Source organism: Phalaenopsis equestris, unplaced genomic scaffold, assembly GCF_001263595.1.
Source record: "Phalaenopsis equestris unplaced genomic scaffold, ASM126359v1 Scaffold000174, whole genome shotgun sequence".
In the NCBI taxonomy this organism is placed as follows: domain Eukaryota; kingdom Viridiplantae; phylum Streptophyta; class Magnoliopsida; order Asparagales; family Orchidaceae; genus Phalaenopsis; species Phalaenopsis equestris.
The window spans coordinates 1234779-1261126 of record NW_018164616.1 but is presented as its reverse complement, the minus strand read 5'-3'; the positions used below and the strand labels follow the sequence as shown (position 1 = coordinate 1261126).

Sequence of the window (26348 nt, the reverse complement as noted above, 5' to 3'; positions counted from 1 at the left end):
AAAACATCCCCCCATATATATATATATATATATATAAAATGGAGTATGTCAAAAGCCGTTAAAGAAGACAAGTAGTTCTATATAATTTTATTTTCGGCTGACGGGCCTTGTGCGCGAAGGCAAAGCAGTTCCCGAGTCAATCTCTGGTTTTGTCATTCTCCTCTTCATCTTCTTCTTCTTCCCCTCCTCAATTTCTTCCACCTTCTATCTGTCTTTCGCTTTCATGGCCGGACGCTACGATCCCAATCCCTTTGAGGAAGAAGAGGTTAATCCCTTCGCGGTGAGTTATTCTCCCAGCTTCGGCGTTCAAATGTTTCCTTCGGATTTCTCGATGTTATTTTGTTCGAGAATTGATTGCTGATGACATGAATTCTAATTAGCGGAGGGAATTTGATGATCTTGATATCTGTGTAGTAGTTTTCCTTTTGTTCTGATTTATTGACGGTGGTTGGTTCGGTTGGATCCGGCAAGTAATCATGGAGTTTATAGTCTTTTTTTCTTTGTTTTTTAGAGATTGGTGATCGTAAATTGAAGTTTATGTGAGCATTAGTCGTTGCTAATCAAATATTTTTTTGATGAGATGTTATTTCATATATTCGTTTTACTCGTAGGTTTCATGGAGTTACTGGAGTCATCTTCAGCGTAACATGTGCTTCTCCTGTAAATCGGAATGAGAATGTATTTTCTTTTGACTACGAAGGGGAGGATGTTTATCATGAATAAAGAATGGATTCTGATCAGCTTAGGTCTGATAGGGTTCTTTGACCTAGTATTTTGATGTTCATGATTTTATCATCTTGTTGATTGCTTGTTGCTCTATGTATTATGAGTTTAGCTTTAGATTCTTGCTGCGCTATTAGAGGTAAATTATTCTTTCCACTTGATCTATTTTTAGATCCCTCAGAATATCTGTTAGCTTTCAGATTTTGCGGTACAATACTGGCCCATAAAACACATGTATAGATATCTCTGAAGGAGTTGCTGCAGGCTTGGGTTTTCTAAATGAGATGAAGAGCTAAATCAACATGATTTGAGGAGGAAATCTATGAAACCGAGGTTTTGATGATTCATATAATCGATTAGGTGCCAAGATTGAAAAAAAATATCTACAAAATTTGCCTCGCGAGAGATAGAATCTCTAAAGGCTTTGATCATATTTGGTGCATTGAGAGTGGAAGGTCTAAGTTACAAATGAATACATCGAGCAATGATTAAAATACAACTTGGGAGAATATTATGTAAGTGTTTAAGGAAACCTTTTTGAACTGAACAATGAATTGATGATGACCTATTTTATGAATTGATCTAAAATCATGAGATGAAGCTAGCTATTAAAATGGTGCATAAAAGGTAAAACTTTAGTTATAGATAAGTATCTCTTAAGGTTTGTAGTGTTTTAGGTGATATTGGAGTAACTTAAGGCCTGTGTGGGATCACTTTATGTTTTCTAATTTTGTTTTTGTTTTGTTTTCTATTTTCTGTATTTTGATATTATTATGATTTATATGATTTTAAAAATAAAAAATATAAAACATGTTTGTTTTGGTATTTTTTTTATATTTTTTTTAAAGAAAAAAATTATATTTTTTATAAAACGATTGGTTCTATGTGTGCTCCAATATTAAGCTTTGTTGCCCATGGTGTATACGACGTTTTTCTTGCTCCACCTAGCATGAAGCACTAACAGCGGGCGGGTATGCTGCGACTAGCAGCGAACGGTCCGCGACGGGCGGTGGCGAGTGTTGGCGGCCTGCGACGTGCAACTGTGGCGGTTGACGACAGGTGGCGGAGCCTCGCACAAGTAATGCTCCGAAAACATGTTTTTAAAATAGCAAAAATGTCATTTCTATGTTTTTGATGTTTTGAAAATAATCCTTATGTGTTTTAAAAAATAAAAATAATAAAAAAAAAACAAATAAACTAACACTATTTTTGGGTTTGTTTTATGTTTTTTGTTTTCAAAAAAAAAAAAAAAAACAAAAGCTACAAAACGTAAAGTGATCCCAAAGAGGGCCTTAGCTGACAATTCTTTTCAATGGAATCTTGAGGAATAGGAAGCTAGAAGAAGTATTTTTGGTACTATTACTCAAGAACAAGTGAGAAATTGGGGATTGTGTTAATTAATTATTGGGGAATCACATTTATAAGTCGTACAATGAAATTTTGGGAGATTTTAATGGAATATAGACTAAAAAAGTTATATTGATACATGAGTATCAATTTGATGTTATGCAAAGAAGACATTGTACAAATATTTATTGCTCCATTAAAATTAGATATAAAGAGGAAAGAGGGGAAGTGATATGTTTCTCTTAAGCTTGAGAAGACATGATCAGATTATTTGTAGAATCGATTTATTACCCATTAAAATAAAGGGTTGTGTTACAGTTATGTTCAAGTTCTTAAAAATGTTTCTAGTGGTGCGTTAACTAGTTTAGGAAGTAGTTGCAGAGTAACTGGTAATCGTTCGCAATCTTAGATGGTTTACCTTATGATCAACATTAAGCCCATATATTTTTGTATTATGGCTATATACAAAGCATATTCTAAGTGAGATATTATGTCTTGTAATTTTAGCATATGACATAATTTTGCTTGTTGAAACTTCTATTGAAATACTTAGAAAGTCAGGGCAATTAAATAAATTCTTAGAAGATAAAATATTTTGGTTTACATGAAAAGATATTAAGCATAGAATTGGCAAGTTTAGTGGGGTTCTATTGCTAATTATCAAATGAATATTACTATATCTAAATGCGATAACTTTATTGTGCTTATTACATAGGAGAATTAGGATACCCATGTAGATATAACTTCAATATTTAAGGTTGAGCGATTAAAATGGAGAAGTTCCTTGGGAGCACTTTTTTTGAGAATATAGTAATGTTAAATTTATAAATAAATTTTATAAACTCTTAATTATGCTAGTTATATTTATTGATCTCTGTGTTAGATAGTAGAATGAGTGTGTTAAGATGGATCTAAATTTAGGAATGACTAACATGGGAATAATTATATTAGATTAATTGTAGGAGTATTATCTACAAAAAATGAAAATTGATTTAGGCAATTTGAACATACAACGAAAAGTAAAAGATGCACCAATGAAGTGTATAGATAATATTAATATAAAAATTAGGAAGAAAATGGCCAAATAGAAGGCAACTTAAAATAAAGCTTGTGCCAAATGATTTATGAATAATATATCCAACAACTAGTGCAACCTTCAACTTGGATGTATAAAGATTGATGTCTTATGAAGTTAAAACAACCCAAATTGTTTGAACACAGCTAATAATAATGATAATGTTGCTATTGTGATGATATTTAGTTAAATGTTACTATTATATCGGTCAATTTCAAGTTGGTGCATGGGATCACAAGAAGCATTTACTTGTGCGGTATTGTAGCAGTGGCTGAAACTATTCCTATGAATTCAGTTCTTTATGGCAAAATTTGGATTTTTAGATTAACACATAATGAAATAAAATCATTTCTGCATTTCCTGATGGTTGCGCATTGAAATATAGCATATTGTTAGTCAAGCCTTTTCAATTTGGTGTTTCTCTCGAAAGCTGAAACAAAAATCTATTGCCTGCATATTAAAATTGAACTTTTCTTATTGATGTATTTATGATGCATTAACCATCATGAAGTGAACGAAGGTATACTGTGTCTTGTGCATTGCCTGCTGTAAATTATAGGAATTTGTACCTGTAAGTTAGGGAATTTCATTTGTACTCCCATTAATAATTTTATTTGTTTTATAAAGTTACAACTTTCAACGTGTAGCCCAACTTTCATTCTACTGCTTGAAGTTTTGAATTTATGCATATATGGCAGTTGTATGCTATATTGAAACCTTGAAATAATGCCCTTCATAGTTGTTTTTTGGTTTTCTTAATTTTATTTTCTTTACTTGCATCAAACATTATGCTTTTTACTCTATTTTTATAACTCCTGTTATTGGCGTGAGGACAAATTTTTCTTCGGACCCGTTTGGTTTGTTGAAAATAAAACACAATATAAAAGGTTTGCAGAGTATTATGATTACAATATATTTGAAATACTTTCGAGTTGTTTGGTTCATCGTAAAATAACCATATAATTTTATATTTTTTTTTGTTTGGTTTGAAATAGATTGAAAACAATGTATTTAAAAATATATACTTTTGTCTGGCGATAGTGGCAGTAGGCTGGTGGCTAGCGAGCAGGGAACCGCTAGCGATGGGTGATGACAACTTGCCTATAGCATTTTACATGAATTGTGTAATTCAATGGGTCAAATTATAAATTCAACTAAAATAAACTATGATGTAAACTTCAATTCATTCAAACTTTACATTGTATTTGTAATTTTGCATGCCAAACATATAATTTTCTCAAATTCCTACAGAAGAATTACAATACACCACTAATTCACTCAACCAAACAGTCCCTTAGTCTTAGATGTATTTTATGTCATGTTTGATGAGTGGATATTTTTTTTTTCTGTAAGTCTTACTAATTTCCTAATCATTTTGCCTGATATCCCAGAATGGAAGTGCTGGAAGTGCTTTTACCTCTGCGTCCAATACTAGGCCTCAATCTCTTACTCCTGAATCGGCTGGTTTTTTCAATGATCGTGGTGCAACAGTTGATATACCCCTTGATTCGACAAAGGTAAGGAATGATTCAAATTACCTGAAGTCTTCAATAAAAAGTTAAAAGTTTTTTTTTTTTTTGGTGCCGACCCCAGCAGGCTTGTTGTTGCTGCTGCTGTTGTATCTTTGGAAAATTTGAATTTCTGAAAATATATGGTTAAGGTTATTTTTCATGTGATTAGTTAATACTCGCTGATATCTAATTCCACAAACAAGACTTTCTTCTTTTAAAACTCTAGTTTTCACTATAACTTGGAGACAAACGATTAGTAAATGATCCCCACTATGAAGCAGCCCTTCTATTATGACTAACCACCTCTTGTTTACCCTTCGTCAATCATCAAAAAACAAATATAACAATACGAAAGAAGAAGCAAGAATAATGATGAAAAAAGGTTCTCAGGTAAGGGTTATAATGGAATATGTATGCTCATGTGTGCTTATGTTAACGCAGGATTTAAGAAAGAAGGAGAAAGAACTTCAAGCAAAGGAAGCAGAATTGAGGAGGAGGGAACAGGTAACTTCTTGGAAGTTTTTATGCTGATCATATATTATTTGTCATGTTCTGTATACCTTTGTTTGATTTTTGTTCCTATTTCTACTTTGCTGTATTGAACTTACTACTTAAACGTCATCCTTATATATGTTGGAATTGTTGCTGAAGTACGTAACTTAATTTAACTTGATTGAAATTAAAAAAAACAATGACCTTGAGAATGTTTGACGTGATTGCCTTATAAATTTATAGTAAATTATTACTTTTTATGCTTTAATATGCTCTGATCAAATGTAGAAATTTTTTGGGATGAAGGATCTGTATTCCTAATAATTTAGAAAATAATGTAGCAATCCTTCCGACTTCTGTTTAGCGATGATTAAGAGAGGGAATGTTGATCATTACTAATCAAGTTTTGCATCTCCTTCAAGTCATACACGCTTATTTATATGGTCTTTACTCCTGCAAGAACTTTGACTTCCATGCATTTTTGGAATTGATGGAACCATTAGCCATTGTAAAATGTTCTTCTGACACATTGAGCAATGAGAATATGCCTATTCCATTAATATTTCTTAGCTTAATGCATTTTGGAAGGGGACTTCTAACCATAGGTTTGGAATTCGCTCCTTAATTTGAAATGCCTTTTTTTAATAGCTTATTATTACTTAGAAATGCAAGCTTTCAATTTAGCTTTATTTCCTCGAAAGAGTAATGCTTACCCTTGATTTTTACTTAGGATATTCATACATGACTTCTGATCTGTCACATCCCAATAGGCTCCATTTTTTTAGGAGTCGGCTGAGGTGCAATAGAGGCTGACAATTTGGTCAGACTAACTCTCACCAACACTCGTCCTGTCTTTTATATTTTGGACCCAGTGGGTGATGAATTAGTTAAACTGGATCGTTGAAAAAAATACATTACAATTCAATTACATATTCAGAAACATGAAAATTAAATCATCCAAAACATGAAAACTATACAGAGTTGCTAAATCTAATAAATAAATACATACCCAAAAAGTTTGTACAGACTTCCAATTATGAAACAAAAAGCTGTACAAGTCACACCTGACTTCTCGCCCCGATGCTTATTGCTCCTACCTGAAAGCCAACAATGAAAAATGAGCAAACAGTAAGTTCAGAGAAATAATTAGGGCTAAGATAGGATTTTACATATGAAAAAAAGCAACGTGCATACTTTTAGAAAACAATACATGTTTACGCATAAAACATTACATGCTAGCATAAGAAAGTAGGTAAAAAAATTATGATTATAATGTATTATGTTGCTCGTAAGTATGAAATCATAAGTATAATTAAAAGCATTTTCAGTCATATCATATAAATGTCACTTGTTTAATATATATGATTCAACTATTTTCATGTTCTTTCATAATGGATCTTCACTCTGCCCCAAAAACTATATAAACCTTATATAAATGTTGGGTTTTCCCAATATAGCAGTTATCGACAGCTCCCTTGATATTCACGGTTTTCTAACGTTCTGTCACCATCTAATACCGCTAACATCTAATCCCAACGGTTTCCAGAGTTTTATTCCCGTATAAATATCAGGAGTCGGAATTATATCCCTGCATGTAATAATTTACCCATACATTACTAATGATATTCCTTATAACATAACACCTATAACATACATTCATGGTTATTTCATATATATGTATGAATCATAAATGAATTCCTGCACTATATCATATTATAGCCTAATTAGTATGAATCATAAACGAATATCTGCAATGTAGCACAATATAACATATCATCATATGTATTGTAAAAGATCTCCACTTGCATTCATGCATTTTAAGTAGGTAATCTTCTACAATATGCATGAAGTTTAAATGCTTTTATGTCGAACAAGAAACCATATGCAAACCTATAAAAGACTATTTTTTTTTAAATTAGTATAAAATTATTTTACCTGACTTGATTAAGAAGCCCTACCATGAGTGCCCGTACGCTTGTCTCGAGCTCGTCACCTCGTATAGACAACCTTTAAAACATAGACATCATAATAATTCATAAAATTTTGGCTCATAACACGCAATAACCCAAAACAACATTAAAGGTCAAATATACCTCAAAATGACTGTTCAACATAAATTTACTCTCACGAAAACACCAATTTCTCTCTCCTTTGTATCACCTCAAACCATACTTATTCTCTCTGAATTCTTGCTAAAATATTTTTAGAAGTTCGCAAAACCAATTACGACAATTCCGACACAAACACATTGTCTTCAACAGCTAGTGGAAACATGAAAAGCATGAAAACCGAGGTAAACGTCAAAACAAAAGGGTGATGAAAGAAATGAAAGCCTAAAACAACGAAAGAGAAGGAATCTTGCTTACTGAAATCGCCCCAGACTTCTAATTATGAGCCGTGACACCCACGTGGTCGCGTAGTTCTTGTTGTTTGAGGCCTAGCTTGCAGCCCTTGCTACAGTGCAAGGGTCACAAGTCTCGCCTGCTTCTACAGACGTGAAATGAACAGGGAAAGGGGAACAAAAGAGAGGAGAAGGGAAATTGGGAGAGGAAGAAGGAAATGTGAAGCTTAGGACTCCCTATTCGACCGATCGAATGAAATAAAAGAGCGTAAGTCTTGTGGGCTACAATGTCGAGAGGATTAAGGGAGGATTAATTAAGGATTTATTAATTTAATACAACTTATGCTTTCAATATTTTATAACTCACAGTCCATTCACAATTTACATATAGTGTTTTATATTGATTAGATCGATTTCATGCACATAATTTAATAAAATTATTTCGATTAAATTCTGGGAGGTAAAATTTTGGATATTTTTCAATAGTACCAAACTTTACCTGGTATATTGAAATTTGTGCGTACAACTTTCCCTTTATAAAAATTTTGTCCTCAAAATTTCTAACTTTACTGAAATAATAAGGGATATTTTCGTCGTATGTCTTTTTCTTTTTCCCATGTTGCTTTCTTTTCAGGCCTCTACTTCCACTTTATCTTCACATAGAGGATCTGTCTTTTTCGGAGCTTATCAACATCAGTCGCTCTTTTCAAACTAATCAATATATGTTAGATTTTTCTGTACTTCAATATCTTCATGTGAAATATTCTGCTCTGAATTTGAAACCCATTTCTATAACATGGAAATGTGAAACACATCGTGTGTATATGACATATCCGCAGATAATGCAAATCTATAGGCAACTGGACTGATCCTTTCTATAATTTCAAAATGACCAATATACCTAGGACTTAGCTCGCTCCCCTGGTCAAATCTAGTTGTACCTTTCATTGGCCCGACTTTCAAAAATATGAAATCTCCAACTTCAAATTCAACTGTTTGGTGCTTTAGGTCGTAGTATTTCTGTTGTCTATCGAAGCAGCCGTCAATCTGTCTTTGATTAATCTGATTTTCTCTGTGACTTTGTAAACTAGTTTTGGATCAGCCATTTGGCGTTTACCCACTTCAATCAAACTGAGTGGAGTTCTGCACTTTCTGCTATACAGTGCTTCATAAGGAGCCATTTTGATGCTGGATAGATAGCTATTGTTGTAAGCAAACTCAATCATCGGAATGTGGGCTTCCCAACTGCCCCCAAAGTCGAGAACACAAAGCCTTAACAGATTTTCCAACACCCTAATTGTCCTTTTCTGATTGTCCGTCAGTTTGTGAATGAAACGCAGTGTTACAATGTAACTGTGTACCCAAACCTTATCGAATGTCTTTCCACAACTTGGATGTGAATTTTAGTCTATGTAAAAAATAATAACTTTTGGAATAATGTACAATTTGATAATTTCTTTGACATATAATATGACAAACTTTTTCACTGAATCTGGTTGTCTTATTGTCAAAAAGTGAGCCAACTTTGTTAATATGTCAATAATAACCCATATACTGTCATGGCGTTGTCTGGATCGAGGAAATACTGCAACAAAGTCCTTAGCAATTTTTTCCCATTTCCATTCAGGTATCAATAATAATTGTAACAATCCGTTGGGTCTTTGATGCTCAGGCTACAATCTGACTTGCTTGACATTGAGATAGATAGTCAACAACATCTTTCTTAGTACCGGTCACCAAAATGCGAACTTCAAATCCTTGTACATTTTTGTGTTGTCTGGATGAATTGTGTAGCCCAAATAATAAGCTTCATGTTAAATTTCTCTTCTCAAATTAGAATCAACAGGTACTCATATTTGAAGTTTATATCAGATAACACCATCTTCATCAACCGTCACATCAGTTATTTTTCCCGCTTGGCATTGCTTTAATAGTTTTAGATATTCGCTGCTAACTTTTTGAACTAGCTTGTTTGTATTCATTAAAGTTGGTTGTACTGTCAGTTCATGTAAATAACCCATATCACCTGATCTTCTAACTTTTAACTGCAAATTATTGATTTCTTTAATCAATTCTAGCCTTTGAGTAAGAATCCAACTTGCACTACTCTGGGATTTACAACTCAGTGCATCTACTGTATATCCAGATCATAATCTTTGATCAATTCTAACCATCTTCGCTGCCTCAAATGCTATTTTCTTGGTGTGAAAATGTACTTCAGACTTTGATGATCAGGAAAACTTCATATTTCACATCATGCAAGTAATGTTGCCAAATCTTGAGAGCAAATACCACAACAACTAACTCCAAATCATGCATCGGATAGTTCCTTTGATGTGGCTTCAATTGTTTTGGATGCATAAGCTATCACATTTTTATTCTACATTTAAACACAACCCAAGCCTCTTAATGATACATCGATGTAAATCCTATAATATTTCTGTGCCTGACGAAACAGCTAATGTTGGTGTAGTGGTTAAATGTTTCTTCAACTCTTGAAAATTGTGCTCACAGTCCACTCAAACAGGACTTCTTTTTTTCTCATAAGCTTGGATAACTTCAGTCATTTGTGAAAACTATTGACGAACCTCCTATAATATCTTGCCAAATCAAGAAAACTGGGTCCTCCATAACATTTTTTGGAGTAGATCATTCTACAATTGCCTTTACTTTTTGAGGATCTACTGAAATTCTGTGATCATTGATAATGTGTCCCAAAAATGCAATGTTTCGTAGCCAAAAGTCACATCTTAAAAATTTTGCGTATAATTGATTTTGTCTCTGCAGCTCCAGTACCATTCCAAATCTTTGGCATGATCATCATCAATTCTTGAATAAATCAGAATGTCATCAATAAATATAATGATGAACTAATTCACGTATGGCTTAAAAATTTGATTCATTAGGTTCATGAAAATTGCAAGAGCATTAGTTAAGCCAAAAAACCATAACTAAGAATTCATAATGACAATATCTGCTCCCAAAAGTTGTCTTAATTATATCTGCCCCCTTGACCTTGACCTGATGATATCTCGATTTCAGATCAATTGGGGAAAATACAACTGCACCCTCTAACTGATCAAATAAATTATTGATCCCGGGTAAATGATATTTGTTCTTGTTTGTCACCTTATTCAGTTCTCTGTAATCAATACACAACCGCATAGATCCACCATTCTTCTTGATAAATAATATTGGTGCACTCTAAGGTGAATTACTTCGCCTGATAAAACTCTTATCGATCAATCCTTGCAATTGACGTTTCAATTCTTGCAATTCATTCGAAGCCATCCAGTAAGGAGATTTGAATATTGCAAACGTTCCTGGTTGCATATCAATACCGAATTCAACTCCTTGTTCTGTCGGTAGTCCTGTCAATTCTTCTAGGAATACATCAGAAAATTCTGAAAGCACCGGGATATTTTTCAATTCTTGTACATCGTTATGAAGCACTTTTAATTTTGCCAAAAATACCAGTTAATCACTTCGCAAATATTTCTCAAATTTCATTGCATTAATCATGAAAATTGTGCATTTCGATCCATTTTCATATTCCATGTTGATGTTCCTTTCTCTTGTGATTCAACAGGAAGTTAAACGAAAGGAGGATGCAGCTGCTCGCGGTAACTTGTTGGTGATTTCTTAAATTTTGTAGTTTATGCTAGCAAATCAAAAGCTGCAAAATACTGTTCTTATTTATAATGTTAAGTGGATAATTGTTACTTCTTGCAGCTGGAGTAGTACTTGAAGAAAAGAACTGGCCACCATTTCTTCCTATTATCCATCATGACATTGCAAAAGAAATACCTGTTCATGTTCAAAGAATGCAATACTTGGCATTTGCTTCATTGTTAGGTATGCCATTCCAGTTTTTCATTTAGGTTTATGCATTCTGCTTCTATTTGCTACGTCTGCTTAGCTACCAACTCAGAGAAGGCTAAAGTTAGATCCACCTTATTTGAGTTAAGCATTGACTAAAGACTTGAGACAACTGTAGGAGTGTTAATTTTTCATCAATTTTACATGAATTGATGACTTTCTTTCTTGGATATTTTTGCTTTTATTTCTAATTCTTCATAACCATCACACTTATCATGGTTTGCATAAGATATGTTTGTATGATGGTGGGTTTATTCAGGAAGGTGAGATACTGTTGGTCCGTTGAAATTGGCTTTAAAGGGATCGAAGAGCCCAATGGAAGAATTTAATTATATTATTCTGGTCATCGAGCTTTAGTTTAGGCGCTTGATTATTAGTTTTCCATACAGCATGGCAGTTGGTGTGCTGTTTGATTTCTTGTGTGGAGTGACAAGGGATTTATAAATCATTATTTGCGCTTAAATATTTTGATGAATGTATGATAAAATATTGACAGTTTGTAGGAAATGAAAAATTGTTAATCTTCTTTTTTCTCTTAGAATAGCTAATTTGTAATGTACAATTTTGTATCAATTCTTTTTTTAGGAATCTGTAAATGTAGAATTTTTAGATGTTTAAGGGTTTATTGGAGGACCAATAGTGCAGTCACCTCCATGAACTATTTCCATAAGAAAGAAAAGTTCGAATCACCTTTTACCTATATTGTATTAGAGCATGTTTGCATTCTTTCTATCGATTTATAAAAGGATTTTTTACTTTCTATTTTTCCTTCAGATCATGATTAGCTATCTTGATAGCTGATCTTGTACTGCGTTCATTATTGAGTCCTAGTGGGTCTCTGAGTGTGATTGGTCATTGATTCAAAATATTTATTTTTCAGATTAGATTCCTTTCTACTTTCCACCTTTAAAATTTAACGAGCCTCTGAGCATCGATATGGAATCATTTTTTAGTTATCTAAAATTCATCTATAAGGGAATGTCAGTCCTTCGTATTAATTGAACTAAAGAATCTAGTATGATCATAAAGAAGTTTATGAAAGGAAGGGCAAGCTAAGATCTTGATGGAATTGGTCTAGATCATAATTTGAATTTTTAATTTTATGGACTATTAAAATTTTGTAATAATATATTGGTTATGAAATTCCATGTATAATTGCATGTTAATCATTAATGCATTGATTTGGGAAGTAGTTCGCCGGGTCTACTCAAAGATACGAGGTACTTCTCTAACTAAGGGTGTAAATAAGCCGAACATGAGTGAGCCTAGAGCTTTTTCGTGATCGGCTCGTTAAAAAATTTTTTGGTTCATGTTCGGCTCAAAATAGCTCGTTAATAACATGTTCGTGTTTGGCTCTGTTTAAATTTATTTGTTCGAGTGAAACTCATGTTCGACTCGAATTTAACTCAAACTCCTCACTTGACTAAATAACATAATTAATTAAATTATTATTAATTTAAAAAAATATTTAATTTTAATAAAAACAATTCGAATATTTTAAACCAAAACAATACAAATTTATTTTTTTAGTAGAGCCGTAGTTTTACTTTTATAAGCTTTTCTCAAACTAATTTTTCATCATTCATGATGTGGGGCTAAAATGCTTTTGATAGCGTGTCCTTGTATTTTCTACATTCTTCTTCTCAATCTTGTACTTGCCAGTGAAACGAAACGAGTGGATGGGTCATGGACGGGTGCGATGGGACCCAAAAAACGAAACAAAGTGGAGATTTTGTCACTGCGCAGTCTGCGGCTATGGTGGGGCCCATGTATGATCCCCTTCCTTCATTGAACTTGGCTTGGTCCTCTAAGCTTTATTTTTGAGACATTAACACACATACCCCCCAAATTTTATGCATTTTCATATCTAACACCTAAACTTATATACTTTTTTCTTATAAACATACCGCCCAAATAATTTTTAAACATAATAAAATTTTGCATTTTTTTATTATACATAAAAAATTAATATAAAAAAGATCTAAATAAATACTGTTATTTAATTATTTAATTATTTCGAGCCAAAATAAGCTGAACGCGAACAAACAAACTTTTGTCCGTGTTCATCTCGTTTATAAATCGAGCTTAAAGAAATTATTCGTGTTCAACTCATTTGTTTGATAAGCGAATCACACACAAGCTACTTAATAAGCCAAACACGAGCTACTTTATGTGCCAAATCTGAGCTGTTCACAAACAACGAGTTTTTTTTACAGCCCTATCTTTAAGCTATAAAATCTCATCATTTAAGAACATCATTACATTGAGTCTCAATATTTTATAATTTAGTGGAAAAAAAAAAATAGTCAAAACATGATTATTATCATAATGTTAAGATGAAGTGCATTTATGATGCGACAATGCTCAAGATTTTTATAAGGGAAAAAGTTTCAAATTATTTGCAAGACCTCAATGTAAAATTTGATCCGATTCGTGTTGAAATGTTGGGAAAGGTGATGCTAACATCTTTTAATGAGACCTTTTTAATGATTCATGCCAAGATGAATCGGAGAACAGTGATGCTTGTACTTAAGGCATACAAGATTTAACCAGGATCTCTAAAAAGCTTTTGGAAGTTGAAGAAAAAAATCTATAAAATAATGGTGAACCTGGAAGCAAAAAACAGTTAACTGAAGAGGAACATGGCGCGCTAATTGAAAGAAGCTGCTTTAAACTATATGATTAAGCTCAAGTTCTCAGTCAAAATGGCAGCTTTTGAGGATAAAAATTGAGCCAAGCCAACTTGTCACCTGGTGTGGCGTTCTCTTAAGAAAAGCTCAACTTCAATGGGGACGAAGAGCTCAAGAATGAAGAAATTGAAAACGTTAGATATCTTTTTGACACTTTACTTCTTTTTTTAGAACATGCTCGTTGGCTCAATCAAGCTGGAACATTATTTCTTATTCTTTTAGTGTTTTGGATTTTTTGCTCAATCTTCTTGCATTATAGAATCAGGAGATACTAATCATGATTTACATTCCAATCACTTTTAATGCCTATAATCCATGTCTTTTAAAAAAAACTATTACAGAGGGTTCACATATATCTGTTATTAGACTAGGAACAATAGATCCAAAGCTTTCCACCTATTGTATATCCATTCTTCAAATCTCAATATTCAACTTGAAATATAACATATCTTCTTTGCGTTGTGTTTTTACAAACATGTTGCATGGATGACATTAGGTATACTAAAGTAGAAATGGGCTTTATTGTCTTAAGTCTATGAGCACAAACAAAGGAAATCAGTTACCCCTTTCTTTCTCATCAAAAATCTTTCCTCTTATTCAATTAAGATTTGGCTTCATAACTTTTACCCAGGGCATCCACCTTTTGATTTACTTAATATTATATTTTCTTGATAAATATTTTTTACTGTGGTCCATTTAGTAATTTTAATATTCATGATGCCAAATAGTTTGTATCCTTTATTGATTTCTTTGCTAGAATTTCTTGGTTATTTTCATGATTGGAAAATTTGAAATAAGCATTATTTTTCTCGTCTCTAACTACTGGACTATTTTGCAATGGCTTTAAGGCTGGATTTTAGCTGGATTTAATTTAAATCTGCCAAAGAGACAAAATTGTAACTTTAAATCCTGGATTTAGTAAGTTTGAAAATTCAGTGGATTGCAGGCTTAAATAAACAGAAATGCAGAAATGCTGGATGTGGGAGAAAGGCGAGAGAAATACACACCTCACAAGGGTTTTAGCTAAGAGCAAAATGGAGAGAAAGAATGTGGTTTCAGACAAAATTCATCAATGACTTATGCCACGATCCTTCAAAATCTTTCCAGCAAGTTCCCGCTGCGACCTCCATTACTTTGCCACGATCCTTCAAAATCTTTCCAGCAAGTTCCCACTGCGACCTCCATTACTTCTGCGGGCATGAGGATTTTGGGGTTGTAGCAGAAAGAAAAAGGAGGATTTTCTAATGAGTCCAACCTCGTTTACTTTGTCTGCGAGCCTGAGGGTTCTGGCTTTTAGCAGGAAGAAGATAGAAAAATTTATAAGAGTATGTAAATGTCTAAATAAGAACTTATAAGTTAAGCAGAGAAATTTATAGGAATTTTAGGTATAAATATTAATTAAAACTTTTAAACAACCATGTACTCATATTAATTAATATTAGTTGATATATATTATTTTTTTCAATTCAATTAAATTGCAATTATTTTTATTAATTACTAATTAATAATTTTTTGATATATTACCTTATGCTAATTTAAATTTAACTTATTTTTAATTAACATATACCAAATAGAAATTAACTTATATAAAATTATTATTATTTCATTGATTAATGTATACTAAAATACTTATTTATAAATAATTTGCTTGTCAAATTCTCAGTAATGATTAAACAACTTAATTAATCACCAAGAAGTAATTGATGTCATTAAAAAGTAATAAAAAATTAATGAAGTTAAACTTATCTTAGTAATTATATCATCAATATTTAATATTAGAAGTATACTTGAACTAACAGAATTAAATCCTAAAATAAGTTGCCAAACAATTTTACAATATTTAATCGGATTTCATTTAAGTCCTACCAAAAAAAATTCGATATTTAACTAGTCACGATTTATTAAATCCAGATTTACTGGATTTACTAATTCTACTTGAAATAAATCTCAGAAGTTGCCAAACAGTACCTAATGTAGGCATGCAATTTTCAGTTTCTATTAGAAGTGTTGTGTCCGACTATTCAAGCGACTATTTTAATTAATACCCATTTGCTACTATTTTGAGAATGAATGGATTATACATGAATATAGTTGCTCAATGAAAATCATGCAACATAACGTTCTAATTATCTATGGGTAGAAATAGCATTCCTTTCTGAGTTTTATGATGTGTAAATCTTGAACTGTGCTTTCTAACTTTGATCTTGATCTAATGGATTTGGCAAAATATAACCCAATATATTTGGTTATATCATTGCACATATCGATGCTCATTATAGGTGTAAAATTGTTCTAAGGGCAAGAAAATATTGGGATATTCAACTACCAAAATGGATTACAGGTGTTATCTAAGGCCTCTTAGCTTCCGTGAATGTTACCTTTCTTGAAAACTAACACTTCTTTAGGGATCCTTATTTTTAGGGTGACAGAAATTCAATGGAAGATATGGAATTTTTTCACCTTTACAAAATTTTTATTAGCCAATTCCTCTACAGCAGATATCTCATACTCATATAAAAACTTATCATCTACAATTCAACCTACATTTGGGCATAGATCCTCTCCTGAAACAGTTGTATTCAACCCATACAACATTCTTGAAATTGAAAGTACAAAATTCATCAGTTATACTTTGTTGGTAATTTACCTATCAGTTTTGAGCCTAAATTTATCTTTACCTTAGTTAATGATTAACTCGGATAGTGGACTAATCATCACTATACATATTATCAAGTGATCAACTAGCAAATATCTTGACCAATGGACTACCTACTTAAGGATATGAAGAAAATTTATGTAAGTTTGGAATAGAATTCACTTATTCAGCAACATACGTGGGACTCTTGGATATTAAAAATCTATAAATTGATTTCCATCTCTTAAAATAGCTAAATATACATCAATTCTTTCTTTTTTTAAGAATCTCTAAGTCTAGAACTTTAAATTTTAGCTGATTAATTGGAGAATTAAATATTTATTAATTTAACTCACCTTCATGCATATATATGTTACTATGTATTGTTATTTCTACATAGAGAAAAAAATTTGGACCGTTATTTTATTTTATTTTTTTTTGAAATAATTTATAAGAAAGACTCCTGGTAGCTCTTAAGACGGGTAGAAATAGTCGCAGGTGATTGATTGCGCATGCTCGAAGTAAAACATAAGACGCAACTTAAAGCAGAGAGTTTGATTTATGCTCTATTTTGCATAGCTCTCTGCTGCCAACTTTTGCTTATTTTTGTTTTCTTGAACAACAAAAGAAATTTCATGGCGTTCGGAAAATGCTTAAAAAAATTCATGTTGCGTGAATCCTGAAATTACATTTTTTTTAGAATGGTAGTTTAGTTGGCTTCATAGGAAACAAAATTTATTAATTTTTAGGTTTATATAATAAATTGATTATTGATTTTTAATGTTGTAGATTCTTTAAATTATAGCATTTGATCACAATCATATGAAATTCATAATATTATCCATTTGGTCAATCAATTCATATTAATGTCACATCAATTTTGCACACCAAACATTTAGTCTTTTTGACAATAATTTATCATGATTTTGCCAAAGAATTATCTCGTTTTGCTAATATCTTAATAGCATACAATAGAACATAAGATTCTTTTTAAACAACAAAATTTTATCGCACCGGAAAAGAAGTTACATAAAGAAAGCAGTTGCAAAAAGCTTCCTACAGAAAGGCAAATATGCAAAACATATATGACAAGATAACTTGTACGGGAGAGAATACTTTGGTGCCCAAAAGGAGGGCAACAGGCAACAGGCCTACATTTAGACGATTGCCACGTCAAGAATTCCATGGTCATCTCTTTAGTTATTTCATCTAGTTTTAAACCAAGTAAGCCTAGTTGAACAAAGAAATGCTTTTATGTTTTCTATTTATGCTTTATTAAGATAACACAAGCTAAAATATTCTATCCACTAAACAAGGAATACTTCTAAAGGAAGCTGAAACTGAATAGAATTTGCTGCATTAACAACATCAATATTACACAATCATGTGTTTCAGTAGAGAATGAAGTATTAACATCGCTGGGAGGAATTATGGTAGGTGAAATTGAAGTTCTCTCGATAAGCTGAAGCATAACTTTCACATATAGGGTTTTATAAGCATTAATTGAAAATACTAGTGCAGTAGAGGATGCTTCACGTGCATGAAAACTTTCCGTATGTGGCAGGACTAGGGGGAAAACTTCCAACAAGATGGAAGGATTAACTTAATTTATAGTATTAACTACCCAAAAACTGTTTTGAATAGTCGGTCCCAAGTATTATGATTTTTGTAATTCAGACGAGCCTTGAAGAGGCAATGTATTCATGATTAAAGATTTTGTAGGACTGGAAATATGAGGGGAAACCCTCGTAGCCTACTTTTTTCGAATAACCACATGTACCATACAACACAACAAGAGATGGTCATATTGAACATAGCCTTATTGTTAATGATAGTATAAGAGGAAAATGCCACCTCGCCGAGCCGAAGGAATCACCTTTGGAACCGCACTGGAATACCACCCTCCCATCATCCGACAACCCACGAACGACCACTTGGAAGTCGACCAGCCGGTCAGCTCTTTCTGGCCGGCCCTTTCAATCGGCAAGCCTTTTCCAATCGGCCGGCCCTTTTGGTCGACCAATCACCTCTAGCCGGCCTACCATCTTTTGGTCACCACCCGACGCCGACGGATCCCACAGACAGATATCAGATCTGGGCGATGGAAGGACCGAAATACGCCGTGCCGCTCTTATAAGGCAAGGGCATATATGCAATCTCCCATTTTCCTCTCTTTATATTTCTATAAATATGGGTAAAGGGGCTCTCTCTCTCTCTCTCTCAACCCTCATGTAGGGAGCACGCTCCCCTTCTTTCCTTACTTGTAACATTTACTTTGTGTGGAATAAAATGACCAAAAGAGCCCAGAGAACGCCTCTCTTTGCTCCTCATGGGGCAAATTTCTTTTTCTCTTTTTTTCCTCAAATTTCACACTCAATTCATCGTGCACGATCCACAGGACAAATCTGGATTCAACAATAACAAACCACTTAATGAGTGTTGACAGTAGTCTTTTAAGCTGAGGTCAAAAATTCAAATCATTCCAAGAAAAGAATCACTTAAATGTCAATGGAAAAGGGGGCAGAAAGATATATTAGCCAAGAATCGTTGTTAAAATTTTGCATAAACAAAGTTACTGGCACGTGCAATACTGAACAAAAATTAGTTGAGACTGGTGAATCCCAGGGAACACCCCTCTTTGCTCCTCATGGGGCAAATCTCTTTTTCTCTTTTTTTTTCCTTAAATTTCACACTCAATTCATCGGGTACGATCCACAGGACAAATCTGGATTCAACAATAACAAACCACTTAATGAGTATTGACATTGGTCTTTTAAGCTGAGGTAAAAAATTCAAATCATTCCAAGAAAAGAATCACTTAAATGTCAATGGAAGAGTGGGCAGAAAGATATATTAGCCAGGAATCGTTGTTAAAATTTTGCATAAACAAAGTTACTGGCACGTGCAATACTGAACAAGAATTAGTTGAACTGGCGAATCCCAAATTGTTGAGGATGATAAATGCATATTTTAATTGTGAAAGTGGCTAGTATTAGGTGTGGGTATTTAAATAAGTGACTTATAAATGGTTTTTGATGCAATAATACTAGTTTTAAGAGGAAAAATGCTGGCATTGTGTTTAGTAGAATGATAATGCATCTCTAGAATCTTGTTTTTTTTTTAAAGATGTATTCTTTTCTATTTTCATTTATGTTACTTCTGCCATTTAGGTACTATGAAATGCCTTTATGGACTCCACTTCTTCTAGAAGGCATGCATTGCTGAAGTCTTTTCCTGTTTGCCTTTTAATTGGTTACACAGGATTGGTAGCATGTCTGTTTTGGAATGTCATAGCTGTTACTGCTGCTTGGATCAAGGTTTCAAGTAAGTATGGTACAATTGAAAATTTTTACCATTTGAGAAAACTTTTTAAATGCCATTTACTTTGTCCTTAGATGTAAGAATTTGGTTGCTTGCCATTATCTACTTTATTTCTGGGGTTCCTGGAGCCTATGTATTATGGTATCGCCCTCTTTATAATGCCATGAGGTAAGACATGTCAGCCTTTAATGTTTTAGCTTCTGCCGTCTTTTTGTACATTTTTTTTGGTGGTTTATTCTTGGATATTGGATTTGCTCAATTTTGTCATACTTCAAAATCATTTTCCTTTGTAATATTGCTTAATCTTTTTTCTTACAATATTCTAGGACTGACAGTGCTCTGAAGTTTGGATGGTTTTTCCTATTTTACGTGGTATGTGTTTGAGTTTATTTGCTTACTTTTTGTGCTTCATGGTCAGACAATCAATAATTTGATACTTCTCTTTATCACAGCTTCACATCGCATTCTGCATCTTTTCTGCTGTTGCCCCTCCTATTATTTTCAAGGGAAAATCACTAACGTAAGATTCTATTTATCAAATCCCTTTACATTGCAAAACATTATCACCAAAAGATATTTCTAGAGGCAATGAAATGTTGCAATCTGTTTTGGAGGTTTTCTTTCTTTTCTAATTGTTGGCTTAATTTGTTTCATAGGGATTTAAAATGACAACAAGCCCAAATAGTTGGTATAAAACTGTTACTCCTGAAATGTATTTGCTTTTTTTCTCTTTGTTCTTTTTTCCTAATGATCTGTGTCTCCTTACCTCCATGTAAACTTGCATATGTTGAAGATTGATGGAGGGTGAGGGGTAAACTGTTGTTTTACACAAAAGTATCTCGTATTCAGGCTCTAGCTTTTTGAACTTGATGTAAAGAGCTTTGGCTTTTGTTACATGATCTTACTCTTGTCTATTTTGTTGTCTTCTAGTGCTAATTTTTGTTCATTCCTGTGGAACTTTTTGCTGTGAATTTTCTTGTATAAGTTCTTGTTAGAGAAGACTCCTGTGAGTTATTAGATGCTGATTTTTCTTGGAGAAGTAGTTTGATCTATTTTATCTTGTATGTCACAGTAGTTATTTTATGATGATTCTATTTATATGTGAGTCAATCATTTCATGGATCATTGGGTTTAATTTCTCAATAAAATCAGATAACTATAAGGCTATATGGTCTGCTAAAAAAGCAATGCAATGTAATTGAAATATAGTGAAATTGAAATGTATTGTATTTGAAATATTTTAGTTGTTAAGTTAGTTGTAAAATAAAAATAGGTTTTTTTTTCCTTTTTTTGTGTTTGTGTTTGTTGAAGTAAATTGAAATGAATGTAAAACCCGGTGGTGTATTTAGAAATCAGTTGAATCAACTGACTTCCAATCATACCAAATTTAAATTAAGGGTAGTTTTTAAATTCATCAGAATTTTACATTTCATTTGAAATACATCCAATTTAACTCCCAAATTTCACAATTGCCTAAATTTGTTTTGCATTACACTCTTAAAAGCTGGCAACCAAACAGCCCTAATTAGAAGAGTTGTTATCAAAAATATCATTAGGACCTCAATTTGTTTCTAGATTTTAACGACATCCTTATCCACTTTATGTTTGTTTGATGATTCCAAGCACTTTTGTATCAACCTAAAATCATCAATCAGATTGATGCTGACCTTGACCCAGCCTGAATTTTAATCTGATCTGAAAGTTATTTGGATTGGATTCATGTCAAGGTGAGCCAATCAAAACCAGGGCCATTACAGGCCTATCCAAAATATGTAAAGTCCTATCTGAAGTTGTTTCATCGGTAGTCTTCACAAATACTTGTGCAATAGGCATAACCTTCTGTTCACCAAACTTCCATTGTTTCTAATTAAGACGTGGAGGACAAAAAACATCTCCTTTGGGCGTTGTTTTTTGGATCTTTTGAGTTGTAATGATCACCAATAATTCTAGCTGACCTTTTAACTGTAAGTTGAGGTTTTTCTTTGAGATGTGAATCTCTGTTGTGCCTTTTAATTCTGTTAGCTTTTAGCCTTAGTTTACTAATAAGCTGCTACATATTTCAAAGTGAAGGTTCATGGTGATTTGAATACCGCATCATTGTTGGCTATGCATATCATAATTCTCATAGAAGAAAATTTAACGTTTACTTCTTGGTCCTTTTCAATGAACTTGATTCATTTGAGCCTCCTCTAAATGTTCTAGTTGGTCTTCAAAAATTCAACTGAAATCACTACAAGTGATTGCGATTGTGATAGATATTGGGTTTGATAGTTGAATCATGCTGCTAAAATGCTAAATGTGCGTTAAAATAAGCTCTCTGTGTCAAACCTCCTCATTAAACATTACCTTGCCTAGGGCTGTCAAAAAAGCTCGTTGTTCGCGAACAGCTCGTGTTATCTATTTCGAACGAGCCGAACACGAGCCAAGCCTGAGCTCGCTCAAGCTCGGCTCGTTTACAGCCCTAGCCTTGCCACCAGCTTCTTGTTTAAAAGTGCCAAAATGGCCCTGACTATTTCATTAGTATATTTTAGTCACGGAGTCTATAAAAGTGTCAGTTTAGTCTCCAAATTTTCTTCACATGGGCTAAATTAGTCCCAAGACTCTTTAAACATTTTGTCGACTAATATGACATTTTTGTAAATTCTAAGACTAAAATGGTTTCATGTAATGGTTGGGGGACAATTTTTCCACTTTACTTAAAAATTTATGTTGCAGCTCATCTGGTACATTTTTGTTATAGCTATGAACATCACTATGCCCTAGTCCACCCCACCCCTACCCCAATAACAACTTCAACTATGGTGAAATCCTATAACAAGCTCATGCAAAGATACGATGAAATTGTACATGCTATCATTAGGCTCTTTACAGTGAAATAGTGGAACTATTATTTATGAGCTGTAAAGGATTTTATGGGAAACCAAGTGCATTTTTTCTTGAGAATTATCTGACCATCTCTGTAAGTATATACAAATAAAAAATAGCATGCAACGAACATCTGAATTTCCTGCTAACATGTGCTCTATAGGTATTTAATTCTATATGGCTCTTATATTTGAGTTCTGAAGATTTTGGTTAGAATTTATCACTTAATATTAGAATTTTTATATTTTTTTTAATTTCCCGTGTTTATGTGAAACAGTGGTATCTTGGCAGCTGTTGATGTTATTGGAGATTCCACTATAGTTGGGGTAAGTCAAAGCGATTATTTATGCATTCTTAGAAAGTAAGTTTAATAGATATCCCAGTAGTTAACCATGATGCACAGAAATGGGACACAAGTATCACATGACACATCAATAATCTTTATAAGACTGACAAAGTTGGATATGGCTTTTATACTCATTGTAATTTACTTGTTATTGAAAAAAAAGTTTATCACAATTATGATAGACTTCTAAATCTAAATGACAATTTATATGAACAAAACTTCAGGGGGACACAAGTATCACATGATGCATCAATAATCTTTATAAGACGGACAAAGTTGGATATGGCTTTTAAACTCATCGTAAATTACTTGTTTTGAAATAAAAGTTTATCAGAATTATGATAGACTTCTAAATCTAAATGACAAATTATATGAATAAAACTACAGTTCTCATTTTTATGTTAAGAGTTTATACATAAAGTATTACAAATTTTAGTTCTATAGTTTGATTGCATAAATTTTGTGTAATATGTATACAGTAAATTTTAGTGATGCATGTAGAGATGTTCAAGGGGATCCTAATACTTGGTTTTGGGTGGCTTACATTTTGGTTTCAATGATAAAATGCTATTTTTTCGCTCTTTGTATATGTTATGCTTCCCCAAAATATTTTTTTAGTAAACATTATGAAAAAACTGTACAAAAGCTGGCATTTCTAGGGACACTATTTTTTAAAGCTGTTCCATAGCTATAGTCAGAATGTCTCTTATCTGTGTGTTAATTTAGCTTTGATGCCCCAGGCTGACACCACTTTCAGTTCTAGTAAAGTTGCATTAACATTTATTTATGAAAAGTTGATGTTTAACTAAAGCAGATTTTAAGTTTTTTGCGGCTATTGTGGAATTGAGATTAGTATTTTTACTGCACTGCTAGAAATGCTTGATCTTGCCAAAAACCATCTCCCTGCTGTTAATAAATCTGGAATAACTATTGGTTGCAGATATTCTACTTCATCGGATTTGGGTTCTTCTGCATCGAATCGTTGCTAAGCATTTGGGTTATTCAAGTATGTTCTTTCAATATGCCTTTTATTGAGCAACGCTTAAGAAGTATTATGAAAGTGTTGAGCTTCAAATTCTTGGTCATTTTAGTGAAGTCTGCATGCTTATATCGATGAAGGAAAAAATTTTGAAAATTTTATTATTTTTTCGGGCTCACTTTTTTTTTTACTTTGTTTTTGTTCTTACTTTTATTTTAAAAACATATTTATTATTGCATTGTTTCGCGTTTATATTTTTTATTTTCAATGCAAAATTAGTTTGTTTTTAAAAAAATACTCAAAATATTTAAAAATTGTTTTGGTTATCTATAAAAATAACTAAACATGTTATAAGTTATGACTTATCAAAAAATTGTCATTTCAAGTAAAGCCATAAATAAGAAAATCAAAATCAAAATAAAAAATAATCGCAAACTGCCCCTCAGTTTAGATAGATGTTGCAATTCTGCACCTTGCCACTTTTTTGGCCTGTTAAATGATTGTTTACATGTATGTTAAAAAAAATGTAGGGATATTGATTATATTTAAAAAAAAAAATTTGTTGAGGATATTTGGTCTAACTTTACTAATGATGAATTGTATATCTTTATATTTATTTTCAGATGCCTGCAATATACATTTTGATTGATTAGTCATATATTAAATTCATCTTGAAGCAAATCCAATGTACTACAATTTGATTGATGTGTCCCAGCTCAATCTCCCGCTAAAGAAAATTCGACATATATGACAAAAAAAAAAAAAAAAAAAAAAAAAAAAAAAAAAAAAAAAAAAAAAATTGAGGCGTTAACATACATATCACTCAATTCTTGTGTTTTTATACATCTAACGCCTAAACTTAAACTTTGCTTTTTTATATTTATACTACCCAAATCTTTCACATCTTGTCAAAAATACCATCATTTTAGCTTATAAAAAGTGAAATACACCTTTGCATGAATAACTAAATGTATATGTTAGATATGGATGATATGCATGTAAATCTTAATTTTTATTGTTGTAATGTTCTAATCATTAATTTCTGTCAGCCGTAATACCATTCTATTGCGGAATATCTCTAATCTCAAAAAACAAACCTGTAAAAGTCAGTTTTGATGGCTTTACAATTGAAATCTCCACTAAATGCTATGCCCAAACTGTTACTGCAGCAAGTATATATGTACTTCAGAGGAGCCGGAAAGGCAGCACAGATGAAGCGAGAGGCAGCGCGTGGGGCAATGAGGGCTGCTGTTTGAGCAAACATTATTATCAACATAGCTAATGCTTGTAATTTTTTTTATTGCCGTTTATTTGCTTTTTTCTTGTTAAAATAATATAGAGATATTTGTGATGATGCGTGTTTTTTTAGTTTTAAAGAGCCTGTAAAATAGATTAACATGAAAAAGTCTTTTTTGTTTCATTTAAGGAGTTTCACTGATGTATTTTTTAAGACAGTTATTTTTCCTGAACATGAGTGGTGATTTTTTTTTCATTGTTTCTAGACTTTTGAAAATTTTCTAATTGAATTATATTCATTTCGTACTCCTCCTGAGCACATTATCTTTTGATTTACTTGTTCTATTGCAATCTCTTGTTTTCATTTTAAAGAACATATACATTTATCACAATTATTTTGGAAGAAAAATATTTGCGTACGTAGGACGTACGCAGCGCTGCGTGCATCAGACAAGTTACAAGGAGGGTATTATCCACGTTATACCCCTTATAAACTCTTTGTAACCTACATGTAACTAGTAAGTTCCGCGTTACTGTTTTCTTATATTTGTAAGTTACAGGGAGGTTACATGGGGTATAACGTATATATAACCCCCAATGCTCTCTCTGCAATACATTTGTCCTATGCAGCGTTGCGTACGTCTTAGGTACACAAATTTGTCTCCTTTCGATGAGCTGCTGTTCTTATTGTATCTTATTTATGTGGTAGCTGTTTGATTTTTTTTATTTTTTTTTCTGTTGAGTAACAAATTGTTTGTGCATGAAATATTTATTATGTTTTCACTTTACCTGCATAATCTGTCAGAAAATTTCTGACATGCAATAAATACCAATAAATATTTATTGGTATTTATTTCTAATAAATATTTATTGGTATTTATTTATTGGTCCATATTCTAATCTGTCAG

At 32.5% G+C, this 26348-nt stretch overlaps 2 protein-coding genes across 3 annotated transcripts in view; both read left to right on the top strand.

Moving 5' to 3' along the window:
• Positions 1 to 26348, top strand: part of LOC110022149 — a 118932-nt gene that overhangs the window by 65212 nt on the left and 27372 nt on the right. The window lies entirely within an intron of this gene.
• On the top strand, positions 59 to 25572 carry LOC110022150 (secretory carrier-associated membrane protein 2-like). The gene is made up of 12 exons (XM_020720965.1): positions 59 to 280; positions 4537 to 4662; positions 5098 to 5160; positions 11079 to 11112; positions 11222 to 11344; positions 19955 to 20017; positions 20089 to 20182; positions 20341 to 20386; positions 20467 to 20534; positions 23157 to 23205; positions 24166 to 24231; positions 25374 to 25572. Exons 1-12 carry the CDS (start codon positions 224 to 226, stop codon positions 25458 to 25460), a joined length of 876 nt encoding a protein of 291 aa, XP_020576624.1. The 5' UTR covers positions 59 to 223; the 3' UTR covers positions 25461 to 25572.

What these genes read in the sequence shown, in the direction of transcription:
- LOC110022150 (XM_020720965.1), top strand. Translation starts at nt 224, where the DNA reads ATGGCCGGACGCTACGATCCCAATCCCTTTGAGGAAGAAGAGGTTAAT. An exon ending in TGCTTGGATCAAGGTTTCAA is followed by an intron (nt 20,018 to 20,088) that starts GTAAGTATGGTA and finishes CTTTGTCCTTAG; the next exon opens with ATGTAAGAATTTGGTTGCTT. An exon ending in CCTCTTTATAATGCCATGAG is followed by an intron (nt 20,183 to 20,340) that starts GTAAGACATGTC and finishes ACAATATTCTAG; the next exon opens with GACTGACAGTGCTCTGAAGT.